The 25,704-nt window shown below is 38.4% G+C and overlaps 1 protein-coding gene across 3 annotated transcripts; it reads left to right on the plus strand.

The window, feature by feature from the left end:
* Positions 1-318: 318 nt before the first annotated feature.
* Positions 319-25,643, plus strand: AMY3 (alpha-amylase-like 3). 3 transcript variants are annotated; one of them, XM_008810153.6, is made up of 13 exons: positions 319-806; positions 1,044-1,177; positions 1,981-2,035; positions 2,154-2,276; positions 2,602-2,719; positions 10,373-10,728; positions 12,300-12,988; positions 14,347-14,536; positions 18,313-18,419; positions 21,095-21,344; positions 22,671-22,793; positions 24,587-24,754; positions 25,261-25,643. In XM_008810153.6, the coding sequence occupies exons 1-13, from the start codon at positions 537-539 to the stop codon at positions 25,417-25,419; spliced, it is 2,742 nt and encodes a 913-aa protein (XP_008808375.4). In that variant the 5' UTR covers positions 319-536; the 3' UTR covers positions 25,420-25,643. The 3 variants fall into 3 exon arrangements, with proteins under 3 accessions (XP_008808375.4, XP_008808382.4, XP_088561228.2); XM_008810160.6 differs by having other exon boundaries at positions 369-806; positions 24,587-24,749; XM_088705102.2 differs by lacking the exons at positions 319-806; positions 1,044-1,177 and adding an exon at positions 1,202-1,697.
* Positions 25,644-25,704: the final 61 nt, after the last annotated feature.

The raw sequence follows: 25,704 nt of genomic DNA on the forward strand, positions 1-25,704 counted from the left end.
GCTCGAAAGCTGTCGTACTCTCTCAAAAGCTGTTCCATAGTGTTCTTTAACAATTTTACCGTCTGAATGATTGGTTTTTCAAGTAGTCCAATGAGCTCATTTGCTTGCAAGAGTATGAATCGTTATCCATGTTAAGGTATGTACGACATCATCACAGCGCTACAAGCTTATAATAAAGACGGGAGATACCTAACGACTTCGGTTCTAACTTGATCACTGAAAGAACTCATCGATTAGGAGCCCATGCCCATCTGAATGTGTCACGTGGCGGCCAAGTATCTGTTTACATGATGCTCGATGTAACCGCCTAAGTAGCGAATCTGCTCCGTAATAGATAACTACTACTTTTAAGTTTCTATTTTCAGACGCTTCTTTTAAATGCAGTCCACGTGAAGGTCGCCTGAATATTCTCCACTCTTTCAATCAGCGTACGCGGGTCGCATCATCTTTGCTTATTTATTAAGCCGGATATCTTCCATTTCTCTCGACTCTTCTCTGCGTCTCTCCCCTTCTATCCGAGCTCTCTTCCTGTTCCAATGTCGATCGTCCGGTGGCGGCCGGTCCTCCACCAGCCGCCCAGAGAAAACCCTAGATTTCCTCCCCATGAGCTGAGGAGATCGAAGGTCCTTTGCCCGATCCGCTACCGCAAACCCTTCTTTCCGGCTTCGAGAGGACTCTCCAACAACTATGCTCGAAAGGCTCTTCGGATCGTTAGGGCGGGGTTGGCCCCGACACCGTCTCTCGCCGACGCCGCGGAGACCGATGTGTTGTTCTCGGAGACGTTCCCCTTGAAGCGGACCCAAACGGTAACTTATTCCTTGCTCGATTTGTCTCTCTTTCCGCTTCCAAATTTGTTGGGGAGATGACAGATTATTTTGATCCGTCACTGTTCTTGGCGAATCCGAGGACGATCGAGGTTCTTGCGATCGCCTCAAGATTCGTGCGGTGCTGGGTGGGAACCCAGTGGTAGGGGTGCTTTTCTTTTCTTTTTCTTTTTTTCGTTTTCCTTTGTGGTTTTGTAATGGAGAATTTGGGGATGGCAGGTCGAGGGGAAGATATCGGTGAGATTGGATCCGGCTGAGGGGGAGGGATCGAGATGGCGGCTGGCGGTGGGGTGTAATCTGGAAGGGAAGTGGGTTTTGCACTGGGGAGTCACCTATTGCGATGATCTAGGAAGGTAAGCCGCGAAACTTTGCTATCTTTATAGTAGAATCTTTCTTTGAAAAGAAAAGAAAGAAAACAGAAAAAGAAGGAAAAGGAAGATCTTTTTGTCTCCAACCAGGGAAAAAAAAACAGAAAAGAAAAGTAGATCTTTATTTAAAGTCAAAACTTGTGCTAAATGCTCCCCTTGCATCTATTGGATATGTTCGATTTATGTATTCCTATTTTTGTGCAAACTAGACTTACATAGTCCGAGTTAAAATTTGTAGTTTCTTGGCTTTAATCTCATAACGTTTTGTTCACAAAGAGGAAATGCTATCGGTTGACCCTTTTTGTGCTCTAAGGGGATTTGTGCAATTCATGGAAATTGGTGTGATACACAGGTAGTTGAATGCTGAGTTGCCAAGCCAGCAAGATGTGGGCCCATGCAACTTTTAGTGTGCACTAACTGGCACCCCAAAGCATTTTCCGTTCACGAATGGTGGTTCAATACTTTATGATCTGCTGGATCCTGAAAGATGATTTATATAATGGAAGTCCTTTTTCATAAATTAAACATTTAATTATACCTGCCGCTTATGCCTTTTCCTTGTGTATGATTGCTTGACAAGGCTGAGCTTTGTAGTTTCAAGTTATGCTACTATATGAATGAAACTTACCGATTTGGTTGAACTTAGTTGCTTTTGTCCATGAAAAGTTTTTAGTTTATTTTATATGAGATTTACTCTGTTTTGATAGGTACATGTCTACTTGCAAAGTTGCTTCATGTTTGCCTATTTCTTTTTAATAATTGAGTTGTAATATTCCTATTGCTTGCAGTGAATGGGATCAACCTCCTCCTGAGATGAGACCTCCTGGCTCGATTCCCATCAAGGTAGCTACTCATCTCTTGATTATCCTCTTTGTTTTCTCATGCTATTTGATTTACATCTCTTTCTATAAGTACTATTGTTCCTTTGGTCTATCTCATTGCCATTTGTGGCTTCCTTCAGGATTATGCAATAGAAACACCCTTGAAGAATTCTTCATCCGCTTTGAAGGGGCAGATACTTCATGAAGTGCATATTGATTTTGATAGTAATAGTCCAATTGCAGCTATTCATTTTGTTTTGAAGGTATTTGGTCTTTATACTTCTTGTTTCACGAAAATTAGTGATCTCCATCCTAATGTGATTCAAACTATATCTTGGTTCAACTTAGTCTTCCTAGCAAGCTACCTTTTCTTCTAGTTTTTCGTCAGAAATTAATTATGACTCAACACATACTTTACGATTAAGTTGTTGTAGTCATCAAATTTCTTTTCAACATTTCAAGTTGGACTTGTTAAACTGATGGCTGACTGGCATATCAAGTTGTAATGACTTGTTAAGTGGGAGATGATAATTTCATGACTATTTCGAAATACTTTTTTCTCTAACACTTTGACATATAATGTATCAGGAAGAGGAAACTGGAGCATGGTTTCAGCACAAGGGTAGGGACTTCAAAATTTCCTTGAAGGATTTTATTGAAGAGGAAAACACTTCCAGTGGAAAGCAAGGATTCGACATATGGATAGGTTGAAATGCTATTAACTTCTTGTTATCTTAGGCCATAGTTTTTAATTAATACCTCTCTTCTTGATTGTAAGCCGTCTGAACTTTTATTTATCTAATATATTGCACAAGAAAATCTATGGTGGCGATCAAAGATGATATTTAGAAAATCCTTACCTTCTAAAAATTCTAAATGCATTGATTTGAAAGCCTCTGAGCTATCCTCTGAAAACTAACAAGATTTAAATGTGAGTGAAACCTTCATGTTGTAATTATTAGTTTGCTAGAATTTACCACATGCTCTACAGATAAAGGGAGAATGGAGGAATGAATGGGCAAAGAGTATCATGGAAAGTGAAAGGAGGTAAGCCGCGAGGTTGCGGACAGAGTTAAGGGAGGCAATTCGTTGAACACCTTACAGGTGTCTGCTCCCCACTTTAGCCGACCAATGAAGACTACTATGGCAAGCAAGGAGTCTTCCCCCTATATGCAGGATGATCATGGACGATGATTGCCCAAGGTCGATGTCGGCAGCCACGCTGGCAATCTTATAAGATCTCCAAGGAGATTGCTGTTCTCATCTTGCTGGAAAGAGATCGGTGACTCTCATTAAGAATTGGAGTCTACCTTAGTGGTGGTCAAGAGTTTGAATTGGAGGGTTCTAATTGATTGGATTGCTAAAGATTTTAAGGAGAGAGGCAAGTTGTTAAATGAGGTTGAGGCTTTCTCTCTGGTCAATGACCACTACTTGTTCCACTTCAGAATTGAGGCTGAGTGGGACTTCATCTTGAAGAAAAGCCCCTAGCTCATCGCAAGCTAGATTTTGGTGCTGGAATCATGGAAGCCGAATTTTATTCCAAGTGAGAATGAGATCAAATTTGCGGTTTTATGGGTAAGACTTACAAAACTTTCGATGGAGTATTGGAAGAGATCAACCATCCTCAACATAGCCTCTATCATTGGGAAACCCATGTTTATCGATGATTCCACCAACCATCTTCGCAAGTTAGACTATGTTAGGGTTTGCATACAGGTTGATATTTATGCTCCGCTCAAGCTTGACCGAACAATCAAAGGGAAGAATGAGGTCTTTTGCAGTAATTTATTTATGAGAACGTTCTGGTGGTGTGCTTTTAGTGCAACTGGATTGGTCACAATGATGGGGAGTATCGCTTCCCTTCCCTAGCCTCGCCCTCAGATAGGGGCTAGCAACAGCTGCAACGAGAAAATTTTGTTGTGTTGGACTAAGGTTTAGAAGACCGGAGCACCTTTGCCTTGTCAGCCATGGTAGTAGACACAGGTGGGAATCTAGGCATGATGGAGGCCTCGACATCCAAAACGCCTGAGCACACAAGCTAGTGGGACCCCCCTCTCCAGCCATTATTTGGTCCTTAGCTGGTGACAACCAAGACGAGGAGATCAAGAACTCCACGAACAGGGGACCTAAGAAAGAAGATGGAGTCAACTCAATCTATTCAAGCCAACATTCCTCTGGTTTACCCTGTTGCACCGAGTTCCCTCTAGACTCGGAGGAATGGCGAAAGCCACCCAGGGTCCCAAGGTGCAAATCATTTAACCGCCTTCATGAAAATGCAACGGGGTGGCAAGGAACAGGTGGAAAGATGGGATCTATAATTGAGCTTTTTTTTGAGTCAAGCCATTCAAAGGGCTCCTTGGAGCTCACTCAAGTGGCGATCCAAGAACCGCCCATATGGTAGAAGCATAAAGCAACACTGGTTTTGGCTAAGCTTGGCACATGCTAAATGGGCCAGATCTCCCAATTCATCAACACCTCAGTCCACCCACCAGAAAGCCCAAGTAATTCTTGAAACTCAAACACTTGCGGCCCCCTATAATAAAGCCCAAGCGGCCGAGCCCTCCAAGTCTAATCCAGCCAAGGCCATGCTGCCTAAGACACCTAGACTCCTCTAGTTGCCCATTTAGGTAGCGGGTACCAAACATGGTAACGCCCCACCAAAATCGGCTCCATTCCAACAACATTCTTAGGAGGAAATGGCCGAAACTAAGCTCATGATATGCTCTTTCACTGTCCAACCATCACTATCAGCTCATGAGTTAGTAGTCTTATTTGTGAAGAGGGCGGCAGTTTGGCATCCCTAGAAATGCTTCAATGAAGGAGCATTGGAATGTGGTAGCCGTAGAGATGTGTTCGATGGACCTGGACTGGTCTCTCAGCCCCTTCAATGAAGTATTCCTTTAGAATTGTTGGGGGGTTGGCAAACCCGCTTTGGTTCTTACAGTGAGAAGATACATCCAGTTGTACTTTCCCCAAGTTGAAATGCAATTGACTGGCCAAAGCCTTCTTCTAGCTTGACGATGCTTGCTGAATGATTAGCTTTTTTATGTTGTTGAGTCGCAGAGCCTCTCTGGAGGCATTATTGTCATGTGGCAGAAGAATATTACGCATGTGGATGTTTTCCACCACAGTCCCCAGCAAGTCATCATTGTTATTCAAGTCAAATCTCAAACTGTGGCTTTGGGCTGCCATCTATGCTGACACTGATCTTCACAAGTTTTGTGGAGGAAAGCCATGGCGGGGACCTAAGGGGATATGTTTATGCTAAGGACCTATTTGTTCGCAGGAAGAGGAGGGAGAAAAATGTGGTCAACGGAAAAATGACAATGTGGCTTATGTTTGGTTGGAGGTTTCAAATAGAAAGATGGGAAAGTAGACTCCCCATGGGAATAAGTTGCTTACCTTTCGCGGAAAATAGAAACTCGTGGGACATGGAAAACCTACTTTTCCATATGCTAGAAATCAAGGTGAAGTTCTCTTTTTCTAGAAATACCCTTAATCCTAGTGGCTTATGTCCTTTTTTTTTCTTTCTTGTAGTCAATTTATTAAGTGCATAAAAGGTATTTTACACAACTTTTCAGGAAAGTAGATGCTCAATGAAACATAAGTCACTCCAGAAAGTGTGCTTCTTGTGCCCCTTTTCTATAGTTAACTAAACATGCCAAAATCACTTTCTCAGGTATATTATACCTAGGCATCAACTTCTCAAGAAATACATTCCAGTGAGGTAAAATTCTTCCTGTGAACCAAACAAGTCCTAAGAAGATTGGAGTCTTGTGTTTTGTGAATTCATCTCCACTAATTGCTTGCATGATTAGCGCACATAGGAGCCCGATACATATGGTGCAACAATCGATCTGGATAGGCAAGAGTTTGGGAGTGCATTGATCGAGCTTTCGCCATTGATGATTGAATCCAACACTTCGTAGATTACCAGGTGCATCACTTGGCCCACATATCAGATCATTGCCCTATTCTTATTTATACCCCTTCTCCATTTCTTGTCAACCCTCGTTTTGAGAAATTCTGGTTTGATATCCTCAATCTTGGGATGTGGTATGAGATGCTTGGAGAATGCTAGTGAGGGGGATCCCATGTATCATGTCACTTGCAAGTTGGAGCTCACAAAGTGAAGACTGAAATGCTGGAATTTTACCATAGGGGAAATATCTTTAGAAAATTGGAGGTGGAATCGAAATTAGGGATCTTCAAAAGATGGAGTATGATCAAGGGTCTCTCGGAAGATGATCTTATATTATTGCGAGCTTCCTTGTCTTCTCACTATTCCCTTCTTTGCTGGTAAGAGACACTATGGTGACAAAAAATCTGGTTTTAGCTGGATATGCGAGGGAGACAGCAAAACCGCATTCTTTCATCAGACTACCATGACGAGAAGATACCAAAATAGCATTCACATCTTGAAAGGAAGCAATGTTGTGCTGATGGAGGACATCAATTCTATATGGAAGGAGCTCTTCCATTTCTTCAAATCTAGATGGACTGTTGACCTGGGTATTGCATCACTAGCCTTCATCGCCTAACCCAATTGGATACTCCTGAGTAGGAGTATGAGAGGTTGCTGAAGCATGTATCAGATGGGGATATTGAGGTGGTTGTTTGGTCCTTTCCAGAGGACAAAGCACTAGGGATTGATGGCTTTCCACCTCTCCTCTTCCAAAGGTATTGACCTGTTATCTGAGGAGACATCTGTCTTGCCATCAAGCAATTCTTCTCCACTTGCTTGATGCTCCAAGCATGGAAGGACACATACGTCACTCTATTGCCTAAGAGACCTGATGCATTAGAGCCCCATCACATTATACAGGATCATTGCCAAAATTCTTGTTTGTAGGGTGCAACCAATGTCCAACGTTGCTCTGACGGTATATTAGCTAATCCCGACAGCCACTCCTTTAGAGTATTGTCCAGGCCCGTTTTGTAGCATTTGGTCAAAGGGTAAATCTTGATAAATATGCAATCAGTTCAGTCCTAGGACGAAAGTGATTGTGAAGCGCCTAATCAAAAGTCATTCGAATATCATTGAATACAGTGGGGTTTGGCAGTGCTTGGGTGTCCCAAGCACTAGGAGGGAGGACTATGGTTGTTGATTGTGCTTTCTTGGTTCAGTGTGTTCATGATAGATTGGAAGGTTGGAAGTGGAGATCCTTATCAATGATGTGTAGGTTGGTTCTTATTAAGTCTATGCTTTTGCCCCTCCCTAATTGTTTGACGGCCAACATAGTCATTCCTAGATTAGTCATCCACAAGCTTGATTGGATTATGTGCAACTTCTTTTGGGGCTCGTCGGATATCTTTGTCTCCATCTATTGGCTTGGATCTGTGTTTGTAACCAATTCAGGATGGGGGCCTAAGTACCCCCTCCTTGTCGCTTAGACATGATGCTTAATGGCTAAGCATGCAGCTAGATTTATTCTAAACATGGACAACTATTGGTGCTTGCTAATGAGGGCAAAGTATGGATCATGGTCTATATCTTCTTCTCCAAGGCTTGCTTGTGGTAGCTTCTCCATTTGGAAGGCTTTATGTGCCCGCTCCCCTACCTTGAGGTCCAGCTTAAAATGGATGATTGGTGATGGTAGATCGCCACACACGCTTGATGATCCTTGTCTCTTTACAATCCCTTTGAATAGCTTGCTCATCATCCTTGAGAACCTCAAGGTGAAGGGTTTAATGATTCAAGGCAATAAGAATTAGGACATTTATTTCAGCCTTTATGCTTGTGCAGAAGATTTGGCATGCAAAGTGCTGTCTACTGCCATTCTACTGCTTAATACTTCGGATAAAACTTGATGGGGTACTACTGTCTCTACTAGAATTAAAGCCAAGGATCTTTATAGGCTGCTTTGAGTTGGCCTTTTGGCTTCCTTGGACATCTCCTGGGTTTGGAAGGTTGGCCCCCATCCGAGAGATGCTCTCTACCTCTAGAAGGTGGCTTGGAACTGGCTCCTTTGTCATAGTACTCTACACTGTAGGAGCTTTCAAATTGCTCCTTATTGTGATTGTTGCTTGGAAGTCAAGGGGACTGTTAGCCGTGCTATTCTAATTCCCTAGAGCCATGTGTATTTGGAGGTGTGCAACCCTATTTGTTGGTTCTGTCATCCCTTTCAATTCCCTGGACTCTTTTGTACAAATTTTGAGAGAGGGGTGTGCCACAAAAGGCATGAGGGTGATATTACATTTTATGCTTATATTGCATATCATATATCATTGGCCGGTAATGGGCAAGTGTTTGAAAATATTGAATACAGCCCCCTCTTGACTTTCATGAAAGCTTCTACTCAAGTTGGGTGTTTCATCCACACCAAGGCCATCAGTAGATCTATATCAGTCGGGGAAAGATGGGTTTCCATATCCGCCATTGCCACGTCATCTCATGTCATATGGGAGCCTCCACCCGTAAGCTTCGTCAAGTTTAACTTTGACGACAGTATGATGGATGGCGGGGCAAATTGTGGTGCAAGTTTTATTATCCACAATTTCTATAGTATCATAGTTCCGCAGGCTGAGTTGTGATGAGCATGGGAGGGGCTCATATATCCTTCCACCATATTAGGGGCAACCCAGATTTTGCTAGAGGGTGATTTCAGGATTGTAGTTAGCTAGATAGCCTTTCCAGTTTCCCATCTTGACAGGGCTGACCCTCTTCTTGTAGATATATGGAAGAGCACCTCAGCCTTAATGTCTTTGGAGGCTGCTCACGTTTATAGGGAAGGAAATAGTGCATCTGACTGGGTGGCCTTCTATGTTGCAAATCATTCGGGCAGCTTTGTATGGGGACTCCATCTGTCTTATGCAAATTCATGAGCTCCTATACTCTGATGCCAATGGATGTATTTCATGAGGATTTTATCTCATCCTTCACCCCCAAAAAGGGCAGAGAGCTGAGAATAGTGCGAATGATATTTTGTGATTATCGTAAAAGTGGAGTTGAACACTCAGGTTGGAGTCGGACCCCAAGCATTCCCTTTTTGTTATTAGTTAATCTCATACATTTATTTAGATGTTTCTGTTTTGCATCATACAGATTTTCCAGGCATCTATCTATTTTATCATTTTTTTTGCCTCTATATTAGCTACATAGCTTGAAAGGACTGCCTAAATGGTTGGTGTTGGATGTGGGAGCTGGGGCACCTTTAGAATTGCCTATTAAGTTATAGTAAGACATTGGCTATCGTGAAATCATACTAGCCATGTGGATTCCCAGGTACTGTATCATTTAGAAGTGTTGAGTCTGGCTATGTAGACTACTCTATCAACTGTTTTGGTGGTTACCATATTCCATTTTAAGAGTATTTTTATGGTTTCCAGAAGTTCTGGGATTTTGACATTGGCAGCCATCCTCAATCTCTTCTATTTCCAGTCCTCCATTTTGTCTAGGGCTGAAAATGGATCAATCAAGACTCAAATCCATCTTTATTTGGTGATTATGGATGCGAATATGATATTAATTGGATGTGGATCAGTCAATACTCATATACCTCCTTATTTGGTGATTATGGATGCGGATATGATATTAATTGGATGGTAGAATTCATATCCATATTTGTTTTAATCTTATGTGGATACAAATTGGATATTGACAATATGGGTATAAATATGGATATAAATTGGATAGTCAAAACTTTCTGATCTATCGAATCAAAGATGTCATTATAGAGAATGTAAATTTAATTAATGACATGCTATTATTAATGTTGTGTATCCATATCCGTTACTCGCTTTTCTTTGATGGACATGAACATGCATATAGATTATAGATATTAGTCAAATGCTTAAATTTGTATGCTTATACAAATAGATTCGGATATTAAAAAATCTGATCCATTTTGACCATTGATTTTATCTCATCATCTAAATCCAAGGTTCCCATGGATATTATACAGGTTCGTAGCCTGTTAAGGATCTGGATTATTGATAGTTGTATAAAAAGGATAAATATGATATTAGAGACTAATAATATTAAAAAAATACATATCAATCAAGATGCATTTGTTAGAAATTCATGATTCAGAGGCCAAAATCCAGAAGGTATATTTTGTTGTGACATAGGAACAACGTACACTTGATCTGAAAGGAGCATGTCCTTTGTATCCTTTTTTTTTTTTTTTGAATCCTCAAATGCCAGTTCACCATTAATGTTTGACACGTTACCCTTTTTCTCCATTGGAATGCTGGTTTTGTATCATTGTCATTTATTTTCTCTATGCGATTAACATTCAGTTCTCCTTAGCATCTTCTTTTTTTTGTTTTTATTTGAAGCATATGACGATGGAGAGAACCTCCTTTATAGCTGGGAAGTTGATTGATGATGGTGATTTTTAGTTCTTTCTGGTTTCAGGTGCTTTTGACCAGATATCTAGTTTGCTGGTGAATGCTGAGGGATCTAGTTCTAAACCCCAGGAGGCTGTTGGTGGAGCCAAAGTTACCAAGCGGCAGAATAAGCGCATTCAAGGATTTTATGAAGAGTATTCTTTGTTGAAAGAAGAGTTTGTTCAGAATTTTATGACAGTTACTGTGAGGAAAAGTGATGAGTCAGACAAGAATATAGTGCAATTTGACACTGATATGCCTGGTGATGTTGTTGTTCACTGGGGAGTCTGTAGGGATAATGGCAAAAATTGGGAAATCCCACCTGCTCCTCATCCTCCAGCAACCAAAATTTTTCGGCGTAAGGCTCTTCAAACTTTGTTACAGGTACAGAGGAAGGGAACTGTATTTTATCTGTTTTAAATTGTAATTCAAAGTATCCATTTCAAAGGACAGAGTTATTGTTAAAGAGCTGAAAATTTTCTCTATTATCTGTATCAGAATTCTTTTGAAGAAAAAAATTGCAAAAAAGATGATAGAATCTGATATCAAGAGATGTAGACAAAATGGAAGTTGCAAGTTATATCTGTTTGATGTTAAATTTGGAAACTTTAAGAAATTATAATAGGAAAAAGAAAGAAATTCTTTGGAAAGCTGTGCAATATAGTTTAAGTATGAATTCATGATTAACTTGTCACTATTGAAATGACATGGTGCATTTTGGTAGTAATTTTTGTGTATGACATTTTTTCCTTCTTTATCTTTGAAAGAAGAATGTATAATACGCATATACCAATGTTTAGTTTATTGTTTTGCTTAGTTAAATCAAAAAACACTAACCATTTTGAAGGATTTGCCCTTATTAAGTAATTAGGACATGAAGCAAGTATTCATATGTCGCCGAAATGGGATGATACCACCAGTGTTGTACTGTTTCGGTGTGAATTTGAGACCAGGATGCTGCCGGTCATCAAAATAGATAAAATAGGGTTGTGCAACTCCAGCGAAGGAGAAGGTGTCAAGGTGGCCAGAGAAGGATAAGGAGATGGTGGGGCGGTGCTGGAGGAGGCGGAGATGGAGGAGGGGTAGTAGCCTCCCATCAGCAACTTCATGGAGGTTCGTGAGCGTCGAGATGCAGCATGGTGATTCATTGCTTTCATCTCCCGCCTTTGGGCCAAGTGTGGGAAGGCGATGGTCATACCAGGGGGGTGGGGGAGGGTCGGGAGTAGCAGCCTTCGCTTACAAGGATGAGGAGAGAGGGGATTACCGAGTTTGGGTTCCTTAGTTCCTCCTTTTGCTTTGAGAGCCATTGCTTCAATACCAATTTTATTTGGCAACCCACTGACCCCGTGCTAAATCGGGCAGGTTAGGTTATGCATTTCAGGGTTTAATGCCAATTTTACCCTCAAGTTAAATGCTCAGCCTGTCCTGAGCATCCCAAGCATCCAGTGCGTTGCGTTAGGACGGGATGGTACATGAGGCATACCGTCCCACGGGAGAACTGGTACACCCTCGCATCGCGGCATTTCAACCCTTGCCATGGAGGATAGTAACTTGTTGGATATAATTTTCATATATGTTCTAAATACCGGTACATCCTCGTATTGTGGTGTTTCAACCCTTGCCATGGGGGATATGTAACTCTTGCTGGATATGATTTTCATATATGTTCTAAGTAGGAGGCTCTTCTGCTACTTGAACTGCCGGCACCTGAATTAGTTGGTTGGAGGTACAAATGTAAGATAAATGTCTTATACCTCTAGAACCTAGATCATCTACTTATTTATGCTCTGCTAATGATTTATCTGATATAAAGTGTTGGAAGCCTATATATGTTTCTTTCTTTTTTGTCAACTAATTTACCTTGAGATGTACTGAATTGCTCTTTTTTTTTCCTCCCAAAAAAAGGGAAATCTCTTAACACTTAATACTGACTACAGAGTTCTGTTGCATTGCAGCCAAAAAGAAATGGCCTTGGTAATTGGGGATTATTCTTGCTGGATAAAGGAATATCAGGTGTTCTTTTTGTGCTCAAGCTTAACGAATACATATGGTTGAATAATATGGGAACTGATTTCTACATCCCTCTCACAAGTGCGAGTAGTTCATCCATTCAAACCTGCCAGGATAGTATTGCAAATGAGCAGCTAACATGGACAGAGCCTCAAGACATGAGACATTCCTCAAATAATGATGAGACAAATCAAGCAGTTGATCATGCTGCAGATACTGATGAAATAATTTATGAAATAAGGAATTTAGTAACTGATATATCATCTGGAAAAGGTAGAAGCACAAAAAGTAAAGAAGCACAGGAAAACATCCTACAAGAAATTGAAAAATTGGCTGCAGAAGCTTATAGCATCTTCAGAAGCTCCATTCCAAATTTTGTGGAGGAATATGTCTCTGATGCTCAATATTTAAAGCCTGCTGTAAAATTATGTCCGGGGACAGGCTCTGGATTTGAAATACTATGCCAAGGATTTAATTGGGAATCTCACAAATCAGGAAGATGGTATTCTGAGCTCAGTGCAAAGGCCAAGGAATTATCTTCACTGGGTTTTACAATTATATGGTTGCCACCACCTACTGAATCTGTATCACCTGAGGGCTACATGCCAAAGGATTTATATAATCTGAATTCCAGGTATATATTTGCTACAGGAGGTTTTTTTCCTTGGGATCCTTACTATCTTTAAGTTCTCTAGATGTATATATTTGGCTTCTTTGGTAATTTGCAATTTCCTGTTTTGGTCAACATAGATGCTGCTGCTGCAATTTCCTCTTTGGTAATATACTTCTTACTTAATGTGCAGTTGTGGGACACATTCAGCTGCATAGATTGCTGTGTAATATAGCAAACAGTCTGTTTTCTTTCTCCTGTGAGAAACCTGCATTATTTGGAACATGGATTCATCAATTTTTTAGTGGTGTTTGAAGACTTGAAGATACTGTTTGTTCTTGTTGAAATGTGAATTTATAGGTTAAACCAAGTCCAACTGTCACGTGATGAATCTTATAAATGCTAAGAGTTATCTTGCACATCATTACTTGTACAGATTTATTGTCCAGAATAGAAACTTATAATAAATAAGAAACATAGCAAGCTGAGCGCCCTCAGGATGTATCAGCTATCAAAGTCTGCAACCGGCGGTTGCATGAATCAGCTGACTTCATTTTGAATTAGTCGCTTAGAGCAAGTGCTCAATGCAAGTGGGCGTGTATTGAGAGGCTGAAGTTGAATAGAAGCCAAAAAGTTGTGAGGAAGTAAAAGAATCATATTGTCATCATCAAGCATTGGCATGTTTTTAGGACCACTCTCTAAATTAGAATGTGCTTGTTACATTTCACACAAACAAAGTACATTATGAAGGAGGATCTGTTCATGTCCATAAATATTCTTGCATACGGATGTTACCTTGAATGTAGATTTGAGTATCTTTGGCACCAAAAAAGAAAGGTTTTATCTTAGTGGAATTTGACATTATCTGACTGAATGTGCATACTACATGAATGCATCCTTGTTCATTATCTTAAGAAGATGGGTAGTTATGCCATATGGTTTTGAATATTCATGTGAATGGATGTAATATAGTTATGAGCTTTTTGGAGGGAAAAACGGGCACGGATAAAGTTCAAATCAACATCAAGTGCTGGCAATTGGCATCTGTGTGGTTTGATTAGTTCTGCCAATTTTATGTATTATTGTTGTTTTTATGTGTTAGCTGCATATTTTAGGAAAACATGAACATGTCTATCTAGTTGCTTTTGAGGGTTGCTAATGTTCGGCTCACCTTAACCTTTTCTTTCTTTTTGGTCTGGAACATAACCTGAGTTAGCAATTAAGCAACCCTTTGATTCCATTCTCCAAGGCTCTCAAGGCCAAGCTAGGAAGCACTGTTATAGCTGATAAGTTTATTCCAGATCCTGAAAGTTCTTCGAGCTACAGTATTGCTTTGCTCTTTTGTTAACTGCATGTTGACTTCATATCATGGAATTTATCAGATATGGAAGCAAGGAACAACTGAAGGACCTTGTGAAAAGGTTTCATGAAGTGGACATTAAAGTTCTTGGCGATGCTGTCTTAAATCATCGATGCGCTCACTATCAGAATCAGAATGGCATATGGAATATTTTTGGTGGTCATTTGAACTGGGATGACCGAGCTATTGTTGCTGATGATCCACATTTCCAGGTAACAGGTTATCATTTGTGACACAATGGTCTTTTTGACAAGGAAGTTTAAGAATGTTTCCGGCAGGATTGCTGCTTGTACTGAATATACTTATAACTGCTATTCTGTTAAGAGATAAACTGGCAGGAACATATAGTTTTTGCAAGTGAAGACTATTATCTTTGAGTAGTTTGTGGCTTATGTACTTTGATGGCATTTGATTTCTAAAAAGAATAATATATATAAAGCTATAACATAACAGAATTAGATATCATGATTTCTGTTATATCAGTTCAGGAATACAATATCGTGATTTAATGCACAAAGTTATTGGTAGTTTCCAAGTTCCCATGTTTGGAAAACTTTTGATGATATCATGGTATATTTTCGCAGATCTATATGAAATGTTTAGGAAGGGGATGATTATTGTTGTTAACGCATACAAAACTAGAATTAGATAAAAATGCATATGAGGAATTGCATGGGAGAACATGGAATTTTTGATATGCGCTGCCCCGAAATTAGGCAATGAATTGCATAGAAGATTCCAACACCCCCCTTCTTTTTCTCTCTTGCTTCACTTCTTTTTTCTGCTATATCACTTATTCCTTGTCCTAGAACCAAGTCTTTTCCAAATACACTCTGCAAGCGAGGAAAAATTGAATTTCAAATGTATACCACATAGGCACATATGATGTTGGATTAAGTCAATAATTGTACGAGAAGTGTTAATAGTAGTTTTAACGGGTGAATATGTATCTCTAATTGTATTTTGGTACTTAGATTCTTTGTAGTCAGAATATTCTATCTAGGGTAACATCCACCTCCAGAGTGCTTCCTTACTAAAACTGTTTTTAAAGTATATGTTTCCCTGCATCTGCACTCGCTCTTGATTCGAGCAACTATGCTCGGATTACATCCTTTTGCTGTGAATCGCCATTTTTTTTGAACTTGTTGCAAGTGAAATAACAACCAATGCTAAAAGGGGCGATTTTTTATGTTAGTAATTTTGTATTCTTTTTTGACTGAGTTGGGAAAGTTGAAATAGATCCATAATTAATTTTTCACAATATGTCTCACTGGATTCTCTAATGATCTCGAGTCATATTTTGAGACTGATTGATGGAACTTGGAAACATGTTTTGGAGTTCATGCATTATCCTTATATGGGACGTAAAGAAAAGGTTCGTTGTGCTGGTACTGGAGTCCATACTGGCCGGCCGGCAGCATGGTTCGGTATGCCCCTGTTTCGTTCCATATTGGGCCTGTATCGACACAACAAAGAAGACGAGGGTGAGGGAGAGTGAGAACGGGAGAGAGGTAAAGAGAGAGGAGGAAGGGAGAGGGAGAGGAAGGGAGGACTGTCGGAGGCCTGTAGCAAGGGCTCCGCCCTTCGAGCGAAACAGGGGTCCGTCGGAGCTCTTATTTTATTTTAAAAATTTTAAGTAAAGTCGGCAAGGGGTTTGCCGACTTCACTTAAAATTTGGGCCTATTTTTTTATTTTGAAAATTTTAAGTGAAGTCGGCAAACCCCTTGCCGACTTCAATTAAAATTTTCAAAATAAAAAAAGGCCTCGACGGACCGCTTGCTCTGGCCCACCCTCCCTCTCCCTCTCCCTTCCTCCCTCCTCTCTTTTTCTCTCTTTCCTTCTCCCTCCCCCTCTGGCCGGTTTTCTATTTTGAATTCTAGAACCATCCTAGTCTGCTGCCGGCACGGCTCGGTACGTCTCGAATCGGATAATTCGGGGTGGTTCCGCATTCCTTTAGTAAAGCTATTATCTACCCCTATGGGGACTAAATGTGATTATCATTATGGCAGAATCTACATGATATGTTTAATGTCCATATGCGCTCAATATAAGAGTTAATACTACATAAAAGGGAAACATGATAGATATTTGCCCATCATGTAATGTAATACCATGTGATATGCTACTATACTTTATCACCCTCATGCACCATATGGAATCTACACTTCATCCTGTGAGTTAGGTTATATATACTGGTGATTCCCATTATTGGGGGTGTGCAAAAAGCCGGCCAAATCGTGAACCTAACCTCAATCGGTCTCTTTGGTTTGGTTTATATCAATTTTTTTAAAATTCGATTTGGTGTTTGTTTGAGAAAGTTTTGAATCGAAAAAATTTGGTTTGATTTCGGTTGAGTTTTCAAAAACCCGATTCAAATCAAATCATATGTATATATAAGTATATATATTTAAACAGAATTGACCCAACCTAACCCACATGTATATATACATATGTATTTCAATTTTTTAATTTTTTTATATGTTTAGACTTAGCCTAGCCTATTTAGTCTAGTCCATTGAACATCAATCTTTTATAAAATGGAATTTTTATGTTTAGACTTAACCTAGCCCATGTAGTCCAACCCATTGAATATCAACCCGATAAACCGAGCCAAACCGAATTTTTCAGGTCAATTTGAACCGGTTTTTTAGCAAGTCGTTTTGGTTTTGGTTTTGGTTTTAGAAAATCGGTTTAAATCGGTTTGGTTCCAAAAATAATCCTAAACCGACCCGACTTGAACCATGCACACCCCTACCCATTATTCAGCATCCAGGTGTTACCCCCTATGCATTAAAACAAACAGAATCAGTAAGGTCTATGGAACATCCAACTTTATGTTTACTTACCAGCAACTGAGCATGTGCAATTCGTGTTTGAAGGAAAACATATAAGGTTTTATATTATAGCAGATATATAGTATAAAAAATATATTAAAAATAATTAGTTTTTTGTTATTTGTCAGCAGTGTTTTTTCTTTAATATTTAACTACTCACACAAATTATGTGATTCTAATTCTTTCATTTTGCAGTTGGTGTTCGAATTTATTCTAATTTGTTTACTCTCGTAAACTTTTGATCATGATATTTTTCCTTTTTTTGTTTGCAGCCTATTATTTTAGTTTTTTATTATTTTCTTATTTGTTTGTTCTCAAAAAATAACAATTGAGAAAGGAATTTTTTGTTATGAACTTATGATCTTATGAAAAAGGAAATCTTTTATTAGATTTTTTCTTATTTGTTTGCAATTGGTATTTTTTGATTTTTTTACTTTATTGGTTTTCTATCACAATTTTTTTATGATCTTCTTCTTACTTGTTTGCATTCCTTTCTTAATTTTTTTCTCCTTGTTTTGTTAGAAGCCAGGATTTTTTTTTCCTGATTTGTTTACTACTAGGATTTTAATTAGATGAAATTTTCATATTTGGTATTTGAAATTTTTGTTGTTATTTGCATATCACTAGGATTATAAAGATAATTTTAATTAAATGAAATGGCATTTTTGGTATAAAATATGACAAATGGAATAAAAAAATTGAAACTGACTTCTTTTTAATATAAGATAGAAAGTATAGATAAACTGCTCTATTGTAAATGCAGTTGGAAATGTATGTTAATATGTGCTTTCAATTTTTTGTTTGATAGCTTGCTACTTGTTTAATTATAGTTCTTTTATAGTGCTAGGAGATCAGATGTTCACAGTTTGCAAAATTATAGCTCTCCATGTCTAGTAAATGTATAGTATCTAAACATTTCGGATTTTCTTGAGACCAAGCATCCCAGACCTTATCTCTGTACTGAGTATGGACTTATATTATTTCTATGTGATATTTCTTTGCTTGGAACTGTAACAAATTGATCTTTCAAATTTTTGGCTACAAGATTTTCATGTGCCATTTCTTTATTCTTTAGAATGATATCCCTCATATACTAATATATTTTGTCCGTTTGTATGCTTCTTGTTGAAAAAAAAAACTTTTCTTCTTTGTAGGGTAGAGGCAACAAGAGTAGTGGAGATAATTTCCATGCAGCGCCAAACATTGACCATTCTCAGGAATTTGTGAGGAATGATCTCAAAGAATGGCTTTGCTGGTTGAGGTCTGATAATGTGTACCTCTATTTTCATATTTTTCAAAAATTAACTTTTGATAATTTCTGGAATTTCTTTCTTTTTGAGAGGAATGCCTGGAATATCATTTTCTGCTTATTGCTTAATCTGTGTTCAAACATAATATGGAAATTACTATATTTACTTTTGATAGGAAAGCATATGATATGAATAATTGAAATATTGCTATAATGGAGGGTAGGCAGGGCCTTTTGATTGTATTTGCATAATATAATAATTGCAGCATGTTTCAAAAACAACTAGAACAGCCTGATGGAATCAAACTTGTGGTATTAGATTGTGTGTGTATATTCTTGTTCAATCTGCTCCATCAGAAGAAATGTATGTAAAATTCCTCACGCCTTAGGTGTTAAAGCCCAGACCGCATATTTAACATTCAAGTCATACTCTGCTGATACCTCCAGTTTGTGGATTTGTGTGCTTCACTACATGTCTTGAGTCAGTGTTGGGATCTGAAAGTAGTAGTAGATTTATTGGACCCTAGGGGATCATCAAGTATTTTGTTTCACACTAGCAGAGTTGCATAACCTTCTCCGGGCTTCATAGAAGAAATAGGTGCAAAGTCTCACTACCCAGGCCAGTGAAATGGTTGCAGTTACATTTATGAAAGGAAGCTGTTGCAGGAAGAAGCTGTGTGGTTAGCTCCAATCAACATCCTGGCTAAGATGGTATTATCATGAAGACCAACTTATGAAATTGAACATGGGTAAAGTTTTGCTTGCGTCCAACAAGTTGGCAGGTGCAGGTTCATGTTATGTTATCTATGGCAGCAATTGGTGGTGGGCTACCCCTTGGAGGCGAAAGGACATGCTTATTTCCATGTGTTTCAGCTGACCAGACAGAAGAAGCATATACAGATATCTGGTGGGATCTGATTATCAGCTTGCTATACAGGCAGTCTGACATGAGGCTAGACCTCTTTGACCCTTTGCTAGGAATATTAGTTGTGAAAATAAAGAGAAATATGAATATTCAATGGCTAGTTGTCAGTTTCCTAGAGGGAAGCCAGTGATGCGGTGGATGCTTCCTCTCCATACAACGGAAGACATTCTTGGAGTCACTGTAATGACTTCGATTAAAGCCTACTCGGCAATATGTGCCTGTCCAACACAGGGCCATTTAGGATAGATCTAGAACTTTGGACTATTGTGGAGAACTGCCTTTGAGGCTTTATATATATGCCAAAACAGAAAGGGGAGAAAAAGAGATATGGTCACCATGCATTGAATGCTCGTAGGGTGTATAGGTCTTGAAAATATATGCATGCCAAAACTAGATGCATTTTTAAAATATGATTTTTAGAAATACCAATGAAATGATGATTATTGTTTAGTCATTGTTTACCAACTATTTGGGGCTTCATTCGTGCTTTTTTTCCATTCATTCCTAATTATGAGATATAATATGGTCAACTCACAGCATGTAAACATTGTTTAAACTTTAAATACGTATGCCCTTTCAAAGCACAAAAGATTTTGTTTTTTGTAATGATATTGGGTTCCAGAAATCTTATGTTTGCTTCATATTGATGTCAAAATATGTATTGCCTTCATTTAGTAGTAATTTATATTAAACTTATTACTTTTGCAGTCAAAAGCTATTTTCATTGCTCACCTGTCATTATGCATTTTCTTTCTGGGCATGTTTGGTGTAGCTTAAAAAAGTCATTTTACAATGTTTGAAGTAAAAAAATGCATAAAAAATTAAATGTTTGTTAGGGATGGCAATGGCTCTGGTTGGGTTAGGGTTAGGTTGGGTCAAGTTAGGACAATGATGTAAGAAGCCGCGACCCATACCTGCCCCAACCAACGTCAGGTCATGACCCTTCAACCCATACCCACCCATGGATCGACCCTCATGACCTGATTTGACCCATAACCTAATCTAATTTGTAAGGCTTGATCCCCTAAACTCAATTTTTAGAACTCTTAATGAATCATTTACAGAGATGAACTGAACAATTAGTATTAGAAAAAAATATCAATGATTCATAAGACCTTTACCCAAGGTTATGATTCAACTCAACCTATACTGTCTTGATAGAAACATAAACTCTACCTTGATGACTCTAGGTAGGTCAGAGCTCTGACCCAACCCTTTAAAGTTCTAGTAAAAAAAAAATGGCCCATACCCAACCCGAATTGAAACGACCCTGAACAATATCCGGCCCAAATAGATTCAGGTAAGGTCAGGGTTCTAGGTCAGGTCAATTGTTGCTACCCCAGGTGTTTGCCACTCTCATTTGAAAGGTGCTTATACAAGAACTAAATGTCTAAAACTACCTTTAGGAGAAGCTAGAAGCTAGCTTTCTAGCTTCTTCTTTTGCTAGATCGCTTATTGTCTTCCAAACATGGGAAGCCTATGCATAAAAACTAGTTCTACGATATGTCATTACCAAAATGCCAAACATAATAAAATGTACATGTTCTTTCAGAACTTAAATGAATGTGATTTTTTAGAAAGACTTTCTGTAAAAGCAGATGCAACACCAAACATGTCCTTTAGCTTCTTGGACTTGATGATTTTTACTTCATTAGTCACGTATTGTTGTTTTTGTCATTCCTTTGGATGTGACTTCCTGTTCCATGCTTTAATCAGAATGTAAAATCATCTTCTGGGTTATATTGTAATGCTTTACTTACAGAAAAGAAGTTGGATATGATGGGTGGAGATTAGATTTTGTCCGAGGGTTTTGGGGTGGTTATGTAAAAGACTACTTGGAAGCAAGTGAACCATATTTTGCAGTGGGCGAGTATTGGGACTCTCTCAGTTATACATATGGTGAAATGGACCATAATCAAGACGCTCACAGGCAGAGAATCATTGATTGGATAAATGCTACAAATGGAACTGCTGGTGCCTTTGATGTCACTACTAAAGGAATCCTTCACACTGTACGATTGACTCTTTTCCTTATCTTTGCAATGTCCCACTTTTATTTTTTGAAATCACAGTAGGTTGTACTACTTAAAGAACTATAACCTGCTTATCTACTGAAGCTCATCTCAACTCTGAGGCTGGTGGGTTTATGTGATTATAAAAGCTGTAACCCATTTCATATAGTTTAGATTTAGTGCTATTATTTTGTACTTCTTATACTGCTCTGACTTGAATTAGGAACACTTAGAATTATCTATATAAATATTTCTATATTATCAAAAGAACACAAGTACTGTTTAAACTTTAGTTGCTAGCTTTGCTGTCATTTACTCTTGCTGAGGAACACTAAAAAATGCGACTTACGAGGGCTTACATTAGCCAGTTATCATATGAGTAAGATAATTATGTTGACCAGCTTATCAACTTATATGATAATTGAGCCTTTGGACGGTTAAACCAAAAGGTTTTCATGGTTATTGGTACCTAAAAGATCTAGAATCTTCCTTTCAATTGGGCATATGTATTCTGTATGCTCTATTGCTAAGTGTGGAGCATTATTTTCTGAAAAGTTGTGACTTTTACATTTATGCAACGATGTTGGTTGAATCTTTAAAATGCAAGAAAATTTAGAGGGTTGGGCAGCATGACCAGGATAGTCAAGTGTTATATTGAGGGTCTGAGTCAAAATTTGAGATTTTGACTTATATTAAATCTGTTCACAAGGTTTTGGAAGCGATGGTCTTGTTGAGTTGTGGATTGCAGACAAATACACACAAATAATCATAATTACAATCATAATGATATAACAGCGCTCCAATTATGAGATTATTGCATGCAACCAACTTTGTCTTTCTGGTTTTCAGCATGACTGATTCATTAGTTTTTTTGTTCATGGAAAGTTGGAAACTTCTGGTTATCCTGACAGTCATCCTGATGTCTAGGCCACAATTGCCATAGGTACCAGGAAATGTATTTCCATGCATCTGTGCTTCCAACAATCTTGTTTGAAAAGCAGATTTGATTTGGTTTCCCCAAAATATGGGAATGCCTAGAATATCTGGGAGTGTAGAGAAACCTGTGGGAGACATAGTTTCTGAGTGAATCACAAGACTCAAGATGCTTCCTTCATATTTTGCATGGAGAATGCATCTTTGCTATTTGAAAACTTCTCTTGGTGCTCATCTCCTGCTTCTTGTTCTACCGATTTCCCAAACCCATTGCCCACAGTAACAACTGCAAACACATCTGCCTTCAGGTTACTTATATTCATAAGCTGCATCATGTAATACAAATGTCATTAGATCATTTTATAACTTAACGGGCTATTTTTCTCCTTCTAGGCCTTGGGAAAATGTGAGTATTGGCGATTGTCTGACCAAAAGGGGAAGCCACCTGGGGTTGTAGGTTGGTGGCCATCTCGTGCTGTTACATTTATAGAAAATCATGATACTGGCTCTACTCAGGTATGAAATGCCTTAAGTTATCTTGCCTCTTACGATCTTTAATGGTTTCATTTTTCTACATGTTTGTAAACAACTTATTCTAAAGTGGATGCTATCTAATGTTCCTATTCTAACTTGATTCTCTTTAATATTGAGTAAATTCTCAAAATAGTCACAAAACTTTATTCATAGTTCTTTCTTTGATTTGAACACTGTTAAGCGAGGAAGATGCATATCTTAGAACTCCTGATGAATACTTGAATGATTCATGAACTAATTTTAATTTTTGTTGGTCGCAGTCCCTTGACGTTAAATGTTCCTTTGTGGGATCTATTCTTTGTATACTCTTATCTCAAACTTGTCAACCTACATTTTTATTGCCTTTGTTAATATTGAATCCTGGCTTTACCATTATATTCTACTCTTTAATAATATCTGTCTTGTGTTTATCCATAATTGTTTCTACTGGTTGGAATAGAAAGAATTATGTTGGTATGTACACATCTTTAATTTGCATGTTACTATTTGACATTATTTGCTGCTTTTTATATGCATAAAATGCAATGATCAAATTTTGAAAACAGCTTTCAATTTTTCTGTTAAATGTAGATAAGATCCAAGGGTGCATTGATCATTTCACCGATGTTCGCAAGTCCTGATATGCCGTATGTGTTGTAACCTTAACTGTCAAGGCTTCAGTCTATACTTGTGAAGAGTCAGATTCCTATCTGAAAATATATGCTTCACCCAAACCCACAACCAGCCTGCTAATGGGACAGGATTACCAAATTCGTATCTGCCAGCAGGTTGATCTGCACAACTTGACTTGAACTTGCCTGCTAGAGGCAATATTCTTTTTGCTTTCTTAGTAAGTTAGCCCAAGCAGGGGAGCTCAGCCCAGCCCACCATAATCAATATGGACTAGAGTCTCACTAGACTGTATGTGGAGGTAAAGCTTAAACCTTAATACAATGGCCACTGTACACCAAACATTGCTAATACAAGGACACCAAATACCACCGAGGCCATAAGGCCAACCAAACATGGGAAACACCAGCAAAAGCCTTGAACCATACAATTATACAAATTGAATAACTATTTAAGAAATATAATCAACCTTTTTCCATTTCAAGCTCCACTCCTGCCTTTCCTTCATTCCTTCATTACTATTTGTTTCACTGCTAGAGCTAATGTTACTATCATTGATGCACCCATGAAAGGTCATATTTCTAATTTTCTTATATATGGACTTCCAAATTATCTTTGTTTAAAGCATCATGCGGACACATGGATAAACCTATGTGTCTACTTTCTCCTAGATAATTATTTTTTCCCATTAACTTTCAAATCACAATTTTTTGAAAAAAAAGGACATTATAGAAAACACCCACTTGTCAGAGCCAACAGTACATCTGTCATATTTGTAGTTCTTTGTAAACAATGAATTTATTGCCCTCCTATGAATACAGTGCTTGGAATGAAGGAAAAACACTGCCATTGAATGCCTAGCTGTTTACTTATGAAAATACACCATTAGATTATGTTAAATGCTTAAGACTTGTATCTATCAGAATGTTTTTTGAGAATTTACATGTCCCTTCTGTCAGTTTTTGTAGATATTGTGACAGTTTTATTTGTTACTAATTATGTCGATCTTAAACTGTTCATATTGGTGATCTATTAATTTGAGCACTTGTAATATCTTGCATAACGCAATGTTGAAAACAAGTTAGGTTCTCTAAATATCTAAATGAGACTTTATTCTCTCATAATAATGGCAACTCTGCTGATGGTGCACCTCATCTTTTCGGCAGGGTCATTGGAGATTCCCATCCGGTAAGGAGATGCAAGGATATGCCTACATCCTGACACATCCTGGCACACCTGCAGTCTTTTATGACCACATCTTCTCTCACCATCAGCAGGAAATTTCTAGATTAATCTCACTAAGACGTCAAAAGAAGATTCACTGCAGAAGTACGGTACGGATGCTCTACATTGAAGTAAAGACGTCTTCATGTATTTTATGTCTGAAACATATAAAGAACAATCCCTTATTAGACATGGATGCGATATATAAAAATGATTTTGTGAACCACATTCCTTGCTAAGGCTTTATAACTGCTTTGGTTGGTCAGTTTGAGTAGTTAGGAATTAAAGAGTTTCATTTTCGTGGCCAAGTAACATTTATCATGATCGAAACATTAACAGCAGAAGAAAAATAAAAAGACAGAAAAACATAAAAATACTTCCCTCATGGTGTTTAAAGTTTTGATCTTCAGTGACAAGTTTGATTGTGGTTCAGTGTATGATCAGTTGTTTAGTGTGTCTCACTTCTGACTGGCAATGAATCTTGTATGAAATGTCCAAATGAACACATCATTTCTTTACTTCTGATGTAAATGGCAACCCAATGCACGAGGCTCCTAAATAGTGTCATTTTAGCAATCCACATGTTCTGAATTTCACGATATATTGTATGCTTCAGGTAAAGATAACCAAGGCAGAGAGGGATCTGTACGCAGCTGAGATTGATGAGAAGGTTGCAGTCAAAATTGGGCCAGGACATTATGAACCATCAAGCACTCCCAAGAAATGGGTTGTGGCTGCTGAAGGAAGAGATTACAAGGTGTGGGAGGCATCTTGAACTGTATGTACTATGTAGCATCAACTCTTACCAAATTATTAATTCAATGTAATTGATTTGTAAAGTTTATATCAACTATTGTATAAGAAAAATAATATTTATTATTTAACATAAAGAGGGGTTCCCAGCTGGAGTCCCAGATAGAGCTGATATATCAATAAGGCCTGGAACATGTGTATCACTATATTAATAATTACATTTGTATTACAGGCCATTTTTTCTTACATTGAATTAAACCTAGCCCTGAATTCATATGTGTATGTGTACTTTTATTTCACTATGTAC

Source organism: Phoenix dactylifera, chromosome 9, assembly GCF_051530095.1.
Source record: "Phoenix dactylifera cultivar Ajwa chromosome 9, Ajwa_hap1_PhDact_Kaust_v1.1, whole genome shotgun sequence".
NCBI classification, from domain to species: domain Eukaryota; kingdom Viridiplantae; phylum Streptophyta; class Magnoliopsida; order Arecales; family Arecaceae; genus Phoenix; species Phoenix dactylifera.